At 44.3% G+C, this 17135-nt stretch overlaps 1 protein-coding gene across 1 annotated transcript in view; it reads right to left on the bottom strand.

Moving 5' to 3' along the window:
• ITGB8 (integrin subunit beta 8) overlaps positions 1–17135 on the bottom strand; it is a 243159-nt gene that overhangs the window by 27112 nt on the left and 198912 nt on the right. The window contains exons 10-11 of the mRNA XM_063921754.1: positions 11008–11413; positions 6080–6302 (exon numbers count right to left, since the gene is read on the bottom strand). Of these exons, the coding sequence (XP_063777824.1) occupies positions 6080–6302; positions 11008–11413 (629 nt within the window). The remainder of the gene's footprint in view (positions 1–6079; positions 6303–11007; positions 11414–17135) is intronic.

Genomic DNA, 17135 nt, shown 5'->3' with positions numbered 1-17135 from the left:
TTGTGGCCCCCTGCAACAGAAGGAAGATAAAAGGGATCAGAATTATCTTTTGTGCAGGTAAATGGCTGGTATGTGGTGGGCAGGGTATTTATTTCAATATTAAGAATAAAAACGTTAATGTAAAAAAAAAAAGAAAGAGAGAAGACTAATATATAATCATTAAGTAGAAATAAATATTCTGTGTTCTGTGTGGCTGCATAATAGTTATCACAATTTGTCGAGAAGATAAAACAGAAGAAGCACTACATAAACAATGCTTTCATATTGTGTAAGGAACATGACCGGTACCAGCTTTGCTTTAGTACTACAAAAATATCTTCTGCATGCTGGACTGAAGGGAGTATCTGTATAAACAGAAGGAGCCTGTGATTTGCAGCAGAGTCAGGCCTCAGTTCATAAGCAAACAGGATACGATGTTAGCATGTTTAATTAAATCAGAAAAACATAAAACCACAGCGGTTATGGGAAAAATAAAGAGAATTTTGAAAATATTTAAGTCACAAAATATACAGTGTCAAAGAATGCAGAAAGCAATGGATGTAATAAAAGCTACGAGAGAATGTACAACCCAGTAACTTAAAGTCATCATATGTTGGTGAAAAAAGGAACCTAAACAGAGATAGGGTCATTTACAGAAAGGAAGACTTCAACTGTGAAGTGCAGGGCCGTCTCCAGGCATGTTCGACTCGAGCGGCCGTGCAGGGTGCCACCCTTAATGGGCGCCGCACACTGGTGCCGCCATATTGGAGCCTGGAGCCGGCCCTGTCCTGTAGCCTGCAGCAGCTGCCAGCCTACGTCCATCCCAGCCCGCATCCTGTTAGTGGGAGTGCTGTAGGCGGTCCTATGCTAAACTGATCTGTGCGGCGCAGGCATCTGACGTCAGACGCCAGCGACGCACAGCGCGCACTGAGTAGTTCAGCCTAGTCTGCCCACAGCAGCACTGCCCCTCCCTTGTCGCCGGCACAGCAGGTACTGTGGGGGCATATCTGGCACTGTGGGAGCATTTATATATCCGGCACTGTGGGGGCATTTATGTATCTGGCACTGTGGGGGCATTTATGTATCTGGCACTGTAGGCATTTATGTATCTGGCACTATGGGGGCATTTATGTATCTGGCACTGTGGGCATTTATGTATCTGGCACTGTGGGCATATATGTATCTGGCACTGTGGGTACATGTGTATCTGACACTGCTGGGGGGCATATCATGTGTAGCTGGCACTGCTGGGGGGCATATCATGTGTAGCTGGCACTGCTTGGGGGCATATCATGTGTAGCTGGCACAGCTGGGGGGCATATCATGTAGTGTTCCTGCTAGGCGTTTTTCACAGGGCGCTGCGCCCTGCCCCTTTTTACACTGCTGAATTCCGCCCTGCCCGTTTGTGTGCGCCCTGCCATTTACTACTGACCGCCGGTCCCCGCCGCGACGCCGGACCCAGCCGTGTACCACCAGACCCAGCTGTGCGCCGCCAGAGCCAGCGGTGCTGACACAGCACACTGTCTCCTTGCATTAAAGTCTGCCGCGCCCCGCCCGTTGCTGTCAGCCGCCGCTGTCTCAGCCTTGCTGCGCTGACACGGTGACTGACAGCAGTTCCCCCTCTCTGCGTGCAGACTATAGGTCTGCTGATGATCTGATGAGACAGGAGGGCTGGGTTTGCCTCTCCCGCCAAGGCAAACCCAGCCCTCCTGTGTGCATGAATCTTTAAAAGGAGATGCCAGGGAGGATCAATCAATAGGTGGCCATCTTTACAGCAGTTCCGCAAGCGAGCGGTGATCAGCGCTCCCCATATTTAAAGTTCGTCACCCCCTCATGTGTGTCCTGGGCTAAAGCATTTTACTTTGTAAGTAGCTGTAAACTTTGCAGAGTCAGCTGCTAGCAGTTTAGTTTAGTGCTGCCAGAATAAGTTATATATAACGCCTAGTGCAATGTGTCTCAGTGCAATACCTGGTGCAATGTGTCTCAGTTCTCTACCTGGTGCAATGTGTCTCAGTGCTCTACCTGGCGCAATGTGTCTCAGTGCAATACCTGGCGCAATGTGTCTCAGTGCAATACCTGGTGCAATGTGTTTCAGTGCTCAACCTGGCGCAATATGTCTCAGTGCTCTACCTGGTGCAATGTGTCTCAGTGCTCTACCTGGCGCAATATGTCTAAGTGCTCTCTACCTGGTGCAGTGTGTCTCAGTGCTCTACCTGGTGCAATGTGTCTCAGTGCTCTACCTGGCGCAATATGTCTAAGTGCTCTCTACCTGGTACAATGTGTCTCAGTGCAATACCTGGTGCAATGTGTTTCAGTGCTCAACCTGGCGCAATATGTCTCAGTGCTCTACCTGGTGCAATGTGTCTCAGTGCTCTACCTGGCGCAATGTGTCTAAGTGCTCTACCTGGCGCAATGTGTCTCAGTGCTCTACATGGTGCAATGTGTCTCAGTGCTCTACCTGGCGGAATATGTCTCAGTGCAATACCCGGCACAATGTGTCTCAGTGCTCTACCCGGCGCAATGTGTCTCAGTGCTCTACCTGGTGCAATGTGTCTCAGTGCTCTACCTGGCGCAATGTGTATAACATGCTCTGCATGGCGCAAAGTGTATGACGTGCTCTGCCTGGCACAATGTGTATAAGTGCTCTACCTGGCGCAAAGTGTATAACGTGCTCTACCTGTCACAGTGTGTATAGGAGGTTCTACCTGGTGTAATATGTATTAGCTACACTACTGTGTGGTGTAATGTGAATTGCCACTATTATGTGGCCACGCCCCTTCCCCATGAAGCAACGCCCCTAAATGTTTGCGGCGCACCTTCGGCGCGCACTGTCTATGCTTTTGCATGTAGGGAGGGGAGCACCAAGCATTACAGTATGTACATAATTTTGCCCTTCTAACTTAAAAATGTGCCCTCCCCGTGATCAGCACCCTGCCCTAAAAAAATCCTAGAGTGAACACTATCATGTGTAGCTGGCACTGCTGGAGGGCATATCATGTGTAGCTGGCACTGCTGGGGGGCATATCATGTCTATCTGGCACTGCACTACTGTAGACATTATGTGTATCTGGCACTGCTGGGGGGCATGTCATGTGTAGCTGGCACTGCTGGGGGGTATGTCATGTGTAGCTGGCACTGCTGCAGGGCATGTCATATCTATCTGGCACTGCTGGAGGGCATATCATGTCTATCTGGCACTGCACTACTGTAGACATTATGTGTATCTGGCACTATACTGGAGACATTATGTGTATCTGGCACTATACTGGAGACATTATGTGTATCTGGCATTATACTGGAGACATTATGTGTATCTGGCACTATACTGGAGACATTATATGTATCTGGCACTATACTGTAGACATTATGTGTATCTGGCACTATACTGGAGACATTATATGTATCTGGCACTATACTGGAGACATTATATGTATCTGGCACTATACTGGAGACATTATATGTATCTGGCACTATACTGGAGACATTATGTGTATCTGGCACTATACTGGAGACATTATGTGTATCTGGCACTATACTGGAGACATTATGTGTATCTGGCACTATACTGGAGACATTATGTGTAAGGAACACTACTATGGCTGTTATGTGTGAGGCTACCAATTGTGTGTGTAGAGGGGGTGTAAAGATATATTTATTTATAGTATGATAATATGAAACTGCGAGGCCACGCCCACTTTTATAGGAGCGTGTGTGTGTGTGTGTGTGTGCGGGCGGGGGGGGGATGGGATGGGTGTGCTTTGAAATTTTCTCGCTCAGGGTGCTAGTAGGCCTGGAGCCAGCCCTGGTGAAGTGTACATCACTACTCTCCTGGAATGTCAAGAGACTCCGTAACTTTGGGGAGTTCTCCAAGACTCCCCGATGTATCTTTACGTGAGCAGGGCATATGTTTATGATGTTATTTGCAGTGTATTGCATCATTACAGCAATGCCTTTTGCTGCATGTTACTCCAAATAAGGGCACTGTGCAGGAGCAGATGCGCCACGGCCTGTAAGGACAATGCCATGCCATTTGAATCTCCCTTTCGAGATCTCCCAGAGGAGAGGTCTCAGAAGTAGGCAATTGATGTATAAATGCATGGGTCAGCTCACATAACCATTGAGACTTTTGTTTTCAACCCTCCGGGAAAAGCCAGAAGAAGATGAGTAGCTGACCGCTGATGGGGACGGGAACAGGTGCTTTGCAACATTTGGCCCAGCTGCCTCGCCTCATTATGTCACTAATCGCAGGTCTCTAAAGAGAAACCTTCACAGTTGCACAGTGCCAATTGCACCATGTCTTTTTATTTTAACTTTCCACTATAAGGGGGATTCACTTTCAGTGGCAGCATACAGCACTAAAGACAGCAACTGTAGCTAAACTGTGGCATTTTAATAGGGGGCCTGTAGGTAGACTCCGGGTGAGCCCCCTCCACTTCACGGTGCAGAAGACTCTGGCATTGTGCCAGAGTTTACTGTGCATGCGCAAGTCTCAAGAAACATGGCGCCCATCATGTTCCGGAGACTAAATCCCCACTGTGCATTCGCGGTGGCCGTGCAGCTTCGACACAGGACTTCGGAAAGGTAAGTAGAAAAACATGGGTGTAGTATGTGCAGTGTTGGCCCCCTTGGACCCAGGGGCCTGTGTGCACCAGAGGGGAGACCCTGGGGCCCGTGTGCATCATTATAGAAATGCAAATGGCAACAATGCTTAGGTAGGCTGTGGAAGTGAAATGAAGCTCAGCTAGAATCATCGACACAAGGCAGGATGGATCCTTCCATTTAATTTGTTTAAGCTAATTTCTGAGCCTACCATCTCTACGACTCCGTAGAAACTAGATTTGTCAGACCGAACTTTAACTGTCCAGTTTTGGTGAGACTATGGCCACTGAAGATTGCTTTTAGATTTGACTGGAGTGCAACCTGGTATGGTCATCTGCTGCTGTAGCCCATCCACTTCAAGACTCGATGTGTTGTGTGTTCAGAAATGCTCTTCTGCATGCCACTGCTGTAACTGTTGTTACTGTCACCTTTATGTCAGCTTGCTGCAGTCTGGTAATTTACCTGTGACCTCACTCATTAACAAGGCATTGTTTCCTACAGAACTGACTCTTGTGTCTGCGCCATTCTCTGGAAACTCTACAGCAAGTTTGCTCAACAGGTGAGCTTCCAGCTGTGGTACTAAAAATCCCAGCATGCCCTGCCTCAGTTTTGCTATTAGAGAATGGTAAAACTGTGGCAGGCCATGCTGGGATGTGTAGTACAACAACAGCTGGAGGGACGCATGTTGAGCACACCTGCTCTAGAATGTTTTTGAAAATGTTAGGTGATCAGCAGTTTCTGAAATGATCAAACCACCTCATCTAGCACCAGCAATGATTTCTGCTGATATTTTGTATAAAACAACAACTGAACCTCTTGACCATATCTGTGTGCTTTTATGTGCCGAGTTGCTGCCATTTAATTGGTTGATTAGATATTTTCATTAACAAGCTGGGGTACAGGTGTACCTAATACAATGGCCACTGAGGGCCTTAGTCATGTTTGTATGCACATGACTACACAGCTGTAACTTTTCAGGTTATGGAATTGCTGATCATCGCAAGTGAAGCTGCCACCCAGGAAAGCCAACCAGGTCCATTGCATCCTTAGCAACTGCGTACAGCTATGCAGTATCAATGCAATAATGAGGAATATGGCCACACAGACTGGCTGCTACAGTAGCGATGCTGGAGCCATGTTTCTCTGCATACATGATCACATCTAAAAGTAGATATACGCAACACGGCTGTGACATACCTGCATTTTTGCCGCCACTCCACGTTACCTCCCCCCGAACGGTCCCTTCCTGTCAATTCACCCTGCAATAAAAATCTCACTGCGTACGCAATCGAAAAAATACCTTTGCTCGTGCAGAGTGTGTTTGCAGCACATGCGCAGTCTACCAATAATCTCTCAGTTGCGTGAACATCGGCATTGCGTACAAACAAGAAGTAGGCCCTGAGTGTGTATCCCCTTTCTGTGCCATGCAGTATTGTAGCCTGGATATGGCCAGAATCTGCTGTGTTTCTATTGTAAAAGCAGTTGATAATAGACGACGTACCAGTTGTCTGTGCAGGTATTGCTACATCCAGAGCAGTATTGGCACAAAGGACCAAAACTTTTGTCGTCAGTGCACTCGCATTTTCCACATGTGCAGGTTCCTCTCCCACTGCAAACTAGTCCATTGGGATCCATACAGTGTATTTTTGATGAGGAGCATTGACACCGGTCACCTTCCCAGCCACTGTGGCATTTACAGTTTCCGTTTTCACATTCACCATTACCTACAACACAAAAAGTAAATATTGCTTACACAATAATTAGCAGTATGTTATTTTTAAAGAGACATACAGTAACTTTAAACAGACCATTTCGTCTCAGACTGTGCAAGCACTCCGTACGGTTCCAGAAGCTGTATAAAACATAGTGTGCCTAAAATCACACGCAAATTGTTTCCACTACAGTGTTCACATAAACCCATGTATACATATATTGATGTACAGTTGCAAAGAGTTCCTGATTTGCCAGTTGCGTGGACGTGGGACTTACGAAGTGGGTATCAGCAACAAATTTAAAGTGGAGCTAATGTATTCTTTTAACATTTACTAGCTTTCTTAGTAGTTTGGAAGACCTACAGTAGCACAATTTCCAGAATCCCAGGCAGTGGCAGCTCCAAAGGTGGGATTGCAGCGCAGTCCAAAATTCAAATAGGAGAGTCGCACCAACTGCCACCGCAAATGCTGCCAGCTGGGACTTACTTGCTGTTGGTGTGGCTCCCCAATTTAGATTTTGGACTGCGCTATGGGCCCACTTCTGGAGCCGCCACTGGTCCCATGGATATTCCGGGGAAATTAGTTATATCTATAGGTCTTTCTGACCTATCAAAATGTTATATCATTCATAGGCAACAGGTGGGGCTCTTCACTCATTTGCTGCCTCTAGCTCCTTCCATGTGGCAATTAGTAAACAAGAGGCTGATCTGCAGGCATCTAATATTGTAAACAGAGTAGCCTTTTCCGCATCACGTGACCTCACATTGCAGGAGGTGAGGTCTGCAGAAGGAGTACACTTCAGTCTTTCCGCCTCCTCCACGAAACGTCATGATTCCTGAATGGTGACTGGCTGACAGGCAAGTGTAGAGTTCTACATGCCAGTATTAATTAGTGGTCATTATTTATTAGTGTCCATGAGCTGATTATTACTCGTGAGTGTGTACTAGATACCTACCAGTGAAGGGTGAGTGGTGGCATGTGAGTGATTTAAGTGACATATGGAGAAGTAAATGGATTACACGTGGGATCTATGACCATTGAGGTTGTGGTGGGGACTCCTTGAAGATGCCAGGGCTGCACATGTAGCAAACAGCATCACAGACAGATTTAGTAGTTATTATAATCTATTAAAAATGCACAATCTATTATTTATAATCTATTTGTACTCTTTTTATTTTTATTGCGGCCCTTTATACATTCAACTTGTATATGTACTTCATAAGCCAAGAACATTCCAGTGTAGATGATCCTGTTCTAGGGGTGCCTAGAAAAAACATTCCAAATTGTAAATGAAATTCAGTGGTGTTTTTAATGGCTCCCCTGCAGAGGAATTTCTTCTTACAATAACAAACACCAATAATAATCAGCAATACAACATGTAGCGCTCATAGTTCATTCCCTATGTCACGCTGTGAACAATATACACATTTACAGCATGGAGGGGTACCAGACAAAATGCAATAGAAAATGATAACACATGGGTGAAACATTGCAATGCTTTATGTCCTGAGAAAGTGCAACGTGCAGCCAGAAAGGACAGTTCCCTTTTAAGCTCCATTATCCGATGTACTTGTGTGATAAGGGGTGAAGTCATTGCTTAGCCTCGCTATGTCAGCCAGAAACACACAAAGGCAGTGCGTAACTCACATTATTCAGTGAGTCAGAAATTGTATGATCAGCTCAACTCCATGTAGAGCAGTAATTATGATTTGAACTGTCTTTTGGAACTCAGATCTGCTTTACTTGGGAGCGAAGCTCATTTATTGCATTTGGAGTGTGGAATCTTTTCAACATTTTGGACCTGATTTACAGTTGGACAAGTCCAACTCCCGTTCGTTATAGTTGGACAAGTCCACCTAAAAACGCGATTTTTGTTATAATGAATGGAATTAAAAGCTAAGCACTTGTGGACCTGTACACTTAGAGAGGCATGCCATGCAGTTAATGGATGCCAAGGCTTGCTGGGACTTGTAGCTTCACAAACTAAAATGCAACAACTGACATTAAACATGGTGGGGGGGATTTATAAAGAAATTACGCTTTTCATGATTCTTCCAATTCCTAGGGTGCTGGTCATTCTAGTGCTATTTTCAGGCTCTTCGAGGGAACCTCCAGGTAAGTTACCTCCCATTTGTGTAACGTCTGCATTTTATTTACAAATAGAACAGAAGGGTTGTTTTTTTAATGGTTTACAGCAGTGTACCCTGGGTTTGTTATGTGTAAGAAGAGAGAAGATTGGAGTGCGCTGCTACTCAGCTAATGCATTGGTGGTGTAATATATGGCAGACAAATAGGACTCATAGGTCAGACTGGTTCAGCATCATTTATTACCCCACTAATGATGGTAATGTTGCAGCAGGACTGTACTGGGAGGATGCCTAGATATGGGCAAATGTGATCAATTCTAACGAAATTACAACGTGTCACTGTAGAGTACAGATGTCACTGTAGAAATAATAGGATAAGCAGAGTGAAAGGATGTTCCAATCATGCAGCGGTGACCCCAGCTGAGGCCTGGCACAGCAATCGACCTGAGGTTAGTGAAATGGGCTCACACACAAAAGTTCAATGTCTAATGCAATTCAATAGTCAAGATTAAAAGCCTGATGTAATGTTAAAGAGCTCTCTGATGTAATGTTAAAGAGAGTATGTGGTGTAAGAGGGATCTGTTAGGTTACCATAACCAATGGCTCAATCGTAGAAAAGTGACCTCAGTCCCATCAGCAGCCATATAACCTTTCCAAATTGAGCATTCCTGCTGGAGGGTTGCTCGTGATGTTTGCCGTAAGAGACACAGGTGGTGCGGGCGATCAGTCGGGATACATGCTACATAGCTCCTATGGAAGTACTGTAGTTCAAATTGATGTTTTTTCGATACAAGGTGTTTAGGATGATGAAGGTGTGCAGTTCTACCCTCCAGCAGGGAGTTTTCATTTTGAAAGAATATCTGGCCACAGACGGGATCACCATAGGCAAACACGGGGGGGGGGGGGGGTTCTGGGTAACCAGAAACCCCCCTCCTCTTGGCCAACAGCTCACATTATGACCACAATAACAATAGTATATAAGACGATTACTAGAGATGCTGCCACAACATGCAGTTTAAGAGACAGAGCAGAGTTGCTACACATGCTCAGTGGTAGCAGTTTCTGCTACAAAGTTTGATGTGTGGGTCTGGGTGATCAATCAGTGCACTGGACCAGAGAGTAGTTGCCAGAAAGAAGAGACAGGCGCCTTACCATGGGGTGGAAGAATGTGTGCTTAGAATGTGCAGTTCTATTTCCTACTGGTTCTGCTATGTTTATGTATGTATGTATTTATTTATTTATTTATTTAGTTAGTTAGTTAGTTATTTATTATGGGATGTTAACCTTTTCATGATCACTTATATTATTTATATTCATTAAATATGTTTGATAGAGTCTGTACTATAAACCATCTATAGTGTTAAAAATGAATATTGTATTCCATACAGTATTCAATGTATAAAAAGACCAATGTCTTTATTAATATCCAAGGTCGGTACTAGGTTCTTCTACGGCTCCCCCAGGCTCCTGCATTTGCTCCAATGTTCCACAGAGAGGGAAATTATGGATAGTATTTGGAAACCCTGATCTAGAAATCTTGTGCTTGCCCCTGAGGATCAAGGCCATTTTTCTACAATCTAGCCTTTTCATATAAGGTATACAGATGACCTCATAACCTATCCTTTTTGTACCATGTCACGTGAGAAGCCTTGCATGATTTTCGTACTGTGCATTTTTCCCTCAATATTTGCTGCTTTTCCCTCAATTTTGATTATAGTGTATTAACTACATATTTAGGATTAACATTTTTATTGCAAATAAATTGGTGTAAAGTCACAGATTAAGCAGAAAGTTGCATGGTGAGGGTCACTGGTATCGGACCTTTCTTTTCCCTTTAAGCCTCGATTGTGTCCTGTTTCCCCCCATTGTGCTACTTTTTCCTCAGTTTTGCATTCTTGCATACTTTTTCGCTTATAGGGGGTAATTCCAAGTCGATCGTAGCAGGAATTTTGTTAGCAGTTGGGCAAAACCATGTGCACTGCAGGGGAGGCAGATATAACATGTGCAGAGAGAGTTAGATTTGGGTGGGTTATATTATTTCTGTGCATGGTAAATACTGGCTGCTTTATTTTTACACTGCAAATTAGATTGCAGATTGAACACACCACACCCAAATCTAACTCTCTCTGCACATGTTAAATCTGCCTCCCCTGCAGTGCACATGGTTTTGCCAAACTGCTAACAAAATTCCTGCTGCGATCAACTTGGAATTACCCCCATAGTACACTAGTTACTTATGATCAGTATTTTTGTACCATCCTTATAATTACTGGCCATGTCACAAAGTTCATGGGGCACGTGCTAAATGAAGCTAGTTGGCGCAATTTGAGGATAGGGGTATGTGACAAGAGGTTTTTGGGAATACAACCTACCATCATAGACTTTGATGTCAAAAACATCCAAATCTAGTGCATGTAAATACATGTTAGATGAACTGAGCCTTAGAATATCTGGATTTTACCAAATAATGTCGCTCAAGCAGGAAACGCTGGTACGGCGAACCCCTCGTGTTACAGGTCAGCCATCGCTGTTTACGTGTGGGCTGGGTACACAAATATTACACACTGAAAACAGACAATACAATAAAATCATGCTTTGTTTGTATAACACGTCATTGCATGGCTACTTACCAGAACATAGTTTTCCACGGTTGTATGAACAAGAAAAGTTGTCCATTTCACAGTATTTCCCATATAATTTTCCCAGTTTGGATTTATAACAGTAGCATTTCCCACACAGACATGTTCCGCGCCCACCACACTCGGGCTCTGACGGAGATCTCTTGCAGCTGTCCGGTAGGGGAGCCTTATCACTCTGGCCACAGTTAGTGTCTCTGCACGGAACTCCCGGACAGTCCGGACTGACCTCCGTTACACATTTCTCCCTAGGCCTTAAAGGACTGTTACACTGACATGTGCAACTTCTGTGTATCTTTATTTTAGCGGTTTCATTGAAACCAATCGGTTTAAGAATTATGTAGTTCTGTCCTCCTTCTAAATCACAACTGTCCATTGTAATTGTTACATTAAACAGAACCTAAACAATAGGAAAAAATGACATTAAAACATACTGTAGCATATAATAACAAGTGATATATATGTTCATTCTAGCAAAAGTAAAAAAAAGGCCCAGATTTATCAAGCCTTGATAAATTGCACGGTGATAAAGTACCAATCAGCTTCTAACTGTCATTTTTCAACCACAGCCTGTAACATGGCAGTTAGGAGCTGATTGATTGGTACTTTGTCACCGTGCAATTTATCACTCTCCAAAGCTTGATAAATCTGGGCCAAAATCAGTTACCATAGATATTCCGGACTAGTTTCAAAATCATACCTGTTCTTAACTGATTATTATTTTAATTGTAATTTTCAAATTTGGACACTGACTATGGGCATAATTCAGACCTGATCGTAGATGTGCTAAATTTAGCACATCTACAATCAGTCACACAGACATGCCGGGGGACGCTCAGCACAGGGCTAGTCTGCCCCGCATGTCAGGCCCGACCCCCCCGCACAAGTACAAAAGCATCGCACAGCGCCGATGCTTTTGTACTTTAGGAGTAGCTCCCTGCCAGCGCAGCTCCTGCGCACTGGGAGGAGCTACTCATCACTGTGAGGGTCGCAGCGGCTGCGTGTGATGTCACACAGCTGCGGAGGCCCGCCCCCCTCCCACCCAGCGACCACCTCTTCCTGTCAATCAGGCAGAGGCGATCGCAGGGCTGAGACAGCCATCGGCTATCTTGCATGCACCGGCGCATGCACACTTCAGACCTGATTGGCTGCTGTGCGAAAACGAACAGCACCGTTCAGGTCTGAATTAGGCCCTATATCATTTATATGTATTTTATCATTTATATTCACTTTATGTCATAATAATGTAGAAAATTCTTCTAAAACTAGAAAGCTGAAATGTCAAATTTCTTTCTCAAGGAGGAGCAATGATTTTCCAACTCATACATACAGTATATACTGGGTGGTCTTCAGGTTGCCGACTGTCGGGATCCCGGCGCACAGTATACTGGCGCCGGGATCCCGACAGCCGGCATACCGACAGTTTATCTCCCTCGTGGTGGTCCCTGGAGGGGTATTAAATAGCGTGGCGTGCATAGCGCTCCACCGTGCCCGCAGCGAGCCCGCAAGGGCCTCATTTGCGCTCGCCACGCTGTCGGTATGCCGGCGGTCGGGCTTCCGGCGCCGGTATGCTGGGAGCCCGGCCGCCGGCATACCATACTACACCCGTATATTCTATATAAAGTAGATGTCCTGCACTCTACTAACAAAATACTGTACACAATCTGTAATGGCAGATAAGAGAAAAACAGCATAATAGGTTGGATTTCATAAACATTTATACGATAGAAGATCTTGGACCCCCTAACAAAACACTCATGAACTGCTAACACCTCCCTTGGCTAGGGAAGACAGACATGCTATTCCATGTAAACCCCCCAGCTTAGCCACACTCTGTCCTTTTGGCTGAACAGCACACAGAGATTTAAATGTAAACCGTTCTGTTTTATTATATCTCATTCATTCTGTTGCTTAGCTTTGGTTTTGGAAGGAAAAATCTAGACATATAATAAAACATGTTAAATTATGTTAGCTGATCTTTACAAACTAATCAGACTAGCGAAGAAAATATCCGTCACCAATGTAGTTTACTGTATAGGGGGAACAAAATCATAACCAAGAGGAAAAAGTGGCTAGCAAACGAGAGCTCACAAGTTCTATCAAAACACTGTTCTAAAAGAATAAGCCCATACTTATATTTGTTGTGTAACAATATGCCCCAAGGGTCTATGTTTAAAAAAACCTGTCTCTTGTCACACTTAACCATTGGCTGGAAAAGATAAGTGTGTCATTGATTCTAACGCTAAGCACACACCTTCCAGTGACCCAGTGACGCGGCATGCAATGTCATGATACATGGTATCCGGATTATAGATCTACACTAAAAAGGTCTACAGTTAATAGGTCTACCACTAATGGTAGACATGCATTAGGTCGACAGGGTCAAAAGGTCGACATGTAAAAGGAAGACAGTTCAAAAGGTCAACATGGTCAAAAGGTCGGCATGACAATAATCGACACACATTAGGTATACACAAGTTTTTTTTCAACTTTTTCCTACTTTCCCATCCACATGGTCTACGATTGGGAACAGTAACCTGTGCTGAGCTGTAGCAGAGCAAGGCGCTTTGCCCGAAGCCGTGAGCCATGTGAGGGGACGTGGTACACTAATGGGGCTTGTTTGTGGCAGAAAAGTGACAAAACACCCCCCAAAAAATAAATTGTGTCTACCTTTTTTGTGTCGACCTTTTGAACCTGTTGACCTTTCCTACTGTTTACTTATTGTTTGTTGTCCTTCTGAACCTGTCGACCTTTTGATCCTGTCGACCTAATGCATGTCTACCATTAGTGGTAGACCTATTGACTGTAGACCTTTTTAGTGTAGATCTAATAATCCATGCCCTGATATACTGCATCGCTGTATACACTATACAACTTATTGTACGATGATACAAAGCATCACCTTCATTTTGCACCCAGGGCAGTAGAGAGCCTGGCTGGGCTCAGGCACTTTTTAAGGGGGCGTAGCCTAATCACAGGAGGCGTGGTCATGCTCCCTTAGAAAAAAATACTGGGAAAAAAAAAAGTAGTTTAAGTGCCTCCATGGCCACACTGCAGCCAAGCACACAGCAGCATGTGCTGGGCTGCGGGGAAAAGCTGCAGCTGATTCTGCTTCTGCCAGGTAAGGGGCTGGGGGCCCAGGGCCCCCACTGGGTCTCTCCATCAGACCTGGGCCCGGGTAATTTGTACCCTCTCTCGGCACCACTGTTTGCACCTACTATGTGCAATACTGCGGAGAGAACATTCCAAAGTGCATTGCAGTCTCTGTAATGGAAACTTCTAAACACACAAGGGTCACAATAATATAACAGCAAGAGTCCTATTGTCCTCCCACTCTTATGAATACTGTAAGCCATGACTGAGACTAAGCAGAGCAGTATTTTTATGCCAAACATTTAAATTAGATGCAGATTTATTTTACAGGGTGTATCTAAGGATGGTGTGTACCGAAACTGTGCCCTGTGGGTGTGTACCCTTAGCTGCGCGTAACAGAAAAGTAAGTGTACTTGTACACACAAACAGAAATATCAAAGCATGAGTTTTTGGCAGTTCTACTGTATTGAGCGAATCTCAGTAAAAAATTAACAAAAGTGAACTTCTCATTTAAAATGCACTCCTAATAGCCGTACATTGGATTTATGGGTTGGGTGGGCATTCAGTGATTCACTAATGTCTTAGGGAACATCTTTCATGAAGCACATTGGATATGCAGAACAGAATGCCTTGGCTTTGCGCAGGTGCACCAGATGATTTACTCAGCGTATATAAAGATGATGCCTAATATCTACTGTTAGATGCTCTGCAAATGTTCACCAAGGCCTGTTTCAATTTTGGCCAGTAACAGTGCTTTGCATAAAAGGTCCTAGCTACTATGAATTACTCCCATCAACCAATGCAAACTGTATCCTCAGCTATTAGTGCATTATAAATGAGGTCTATTTGCTGTGTACAACTGGTAACCTGTAAGGAACTATCAGAAACAAACCAATATTATGCCCTCTAGTGGTGGGCATTAGGAAATACATTTACCCTTCATTGCAGACTTGCATATCTATGAGCCAATGCAAATGTTTCTATCAATTAGTTTAGGAAAGAACCTCAATAATACATTTGACCAGTGGCAAATTTTGCCTATGGACTGCAGGACTGCAACCCCCCTAGGTAAAATCTGCACAGAGTCTGTGAAGCCAGATGCAGTCTGTAAGAATGACTGCAATGCCACAGACGATGGGTTCCCGGTATGTCAGCATCTTGAAATGCAATAAAGGACAGTGTGACTGAAGGACAAAGAAATTTGAAATTGAGTACATGAATGTTGTATAGGTATTAGCGACAGAAGGGGTCAGGGTAGGAGACAGCAGCAGTCAGGAGATGCTTGTCTTCAAAAAGGGGGGAAGCTGCAAGTGAAAGTAATTAAAACAGATAATTGACAAGTGCAACCAACAGCTCCCCCTACCCTGCAGCGCTATGTGCGGTGCCCACTCCGCACACACCTAGTTACGGCCCTGGCCAGTATTTACTATGCTTGCAAACAAATGTATGCATTTGCACCCCTTACATTCTTACATTGCAACATGGTTTGTCCAGGTGTACAGTTACTTGCTTTTATTACTTTATTCCCAAATCAGAATCTGGCCCAATGTGTTTTATAAATATCCTTAGTGTCCGCAATATAACCTCACATTACAAAGCACATTACCTCTTGATGGAGAGTTTTACACATGTGCTGTGTACACTGAATAATTTGAGAGAACATACATCAGAGACCAATACAGGCTAATTAACATTCCTGCTTTACTTTTTAAGCATCATAGAAACTGTTGTCCATCACTTGATGGCTGTCAGGAGATGAGCAGAGCGGTTGGGAAAGCACCTGGTGCAGAAAGTGTCTTGTGTGACTGTAGCTCTGACAATCACATCTGCAACACCTGTCAGCGAGACTGTAATTCACTACCGCACAGAGGAGGTCTGTCTATCTCTCCATTTATTTATGTCAATCTATATATCTGTATAAAGTACATATATAGTACTCACCCGTAGTTACAAGCTGATACAAGATTTACAGCAGCTTCCCCACTCAGGGCAAGTCTTCAGACACTTATTTTATTCATTTCTGAAATTATATCACTGATATCTGACAGTTTCCTGAACTAGTTATACAAATAAAAAATAATACATAAAAGAGGTGCTGCTACTGATTGAGTCCCACAGGAAAAAAGCACTACCAATATATAGAAAACCCATATAGCATATATTATTTTTATCTGTCATACAGCTGCTACATGTTCCACAGTGCTATATTCACAGACAAAAACCGAGATCAGTAAACGTACATACTGCCACAACAAACTATATCATACCAATAAAATAGAAGGAAACAGAAGAGAGTTGGCACAGGTAATGGAGAGTGTTACTGAGAGAAGCAGCATTAGTAGAATACATCTGGCAGTGAAGCAGTGCCAGTGTGGATAACTGAAGTTTGATTGGCACAGGGCCTGATTCAGACGTGGTTATCTACTTCAGACGCGCTATCTACTGGGGCAATTGCCCATTTTGCTGATGATCGGGTCATGTTAGAAATCCTCGATTAGCTGTTTCTGACCCAAAAACGATCGGAATTGGTGAATCGGGGATTTTTAACATACTGTAGTTTACCGATTTCCTGGCAAATCACCGATCATCGGAGTCCACTGATCAGATCGGCATCAGGGAATTGCTAGGTAGATGTATGGCCCGTATTACACTAATGATAAGTGTAAGAGAACATCAGACTGTTTTTAATACATGACACTGTTTATTGCTCATAGTGTTCCAAGAAATACGTTTCTCCACCAAACTGTGCATGGTGGAGCAGAATTGGTCACTTTAAAAGGAGAAGACCTGAGGACCTCCTGCTCTGCTCTGGTACAAAATTCAAGTCTTATTGCTGAGTGGACATGAGGGGGTAATTTAGATCTGATCGCTGGGCTCCTTTTTTTGCTGCCCTGCGATCAGAATAGTCGCCGCATAAAGGGGGAGGGGGAAAATCGCTGTGCAAGTGTGCAATCACTTCATTAGCAGGGCTGCACAAAAATCAGTTTGTGCAGTCTCTGCGCAGCCCAAGACTTACTCAGCCTCTGCGA

Source organism: Pseudophryne corroboree, chromosome 5, assembly GCF_028390025.1.
Source record: "Pseudophryne corroboree isolate aPseCor3 chromosome 5, aPseCor3.hap2, whole genome shotgun sequence".
In the NCBI taxonomy this organism is placed as follows: Eukaryota; Metazoa; Chordata; class Amphibia; order Anura; family Myobatrachidae; genus Pseudophryne; species Pseudophryne corroboree.
The sequence above is the reverse complement of the archived record's forward strand: the minus strand, read 5'-3'. Positions and strand labels throughout refer to the sequence as shown.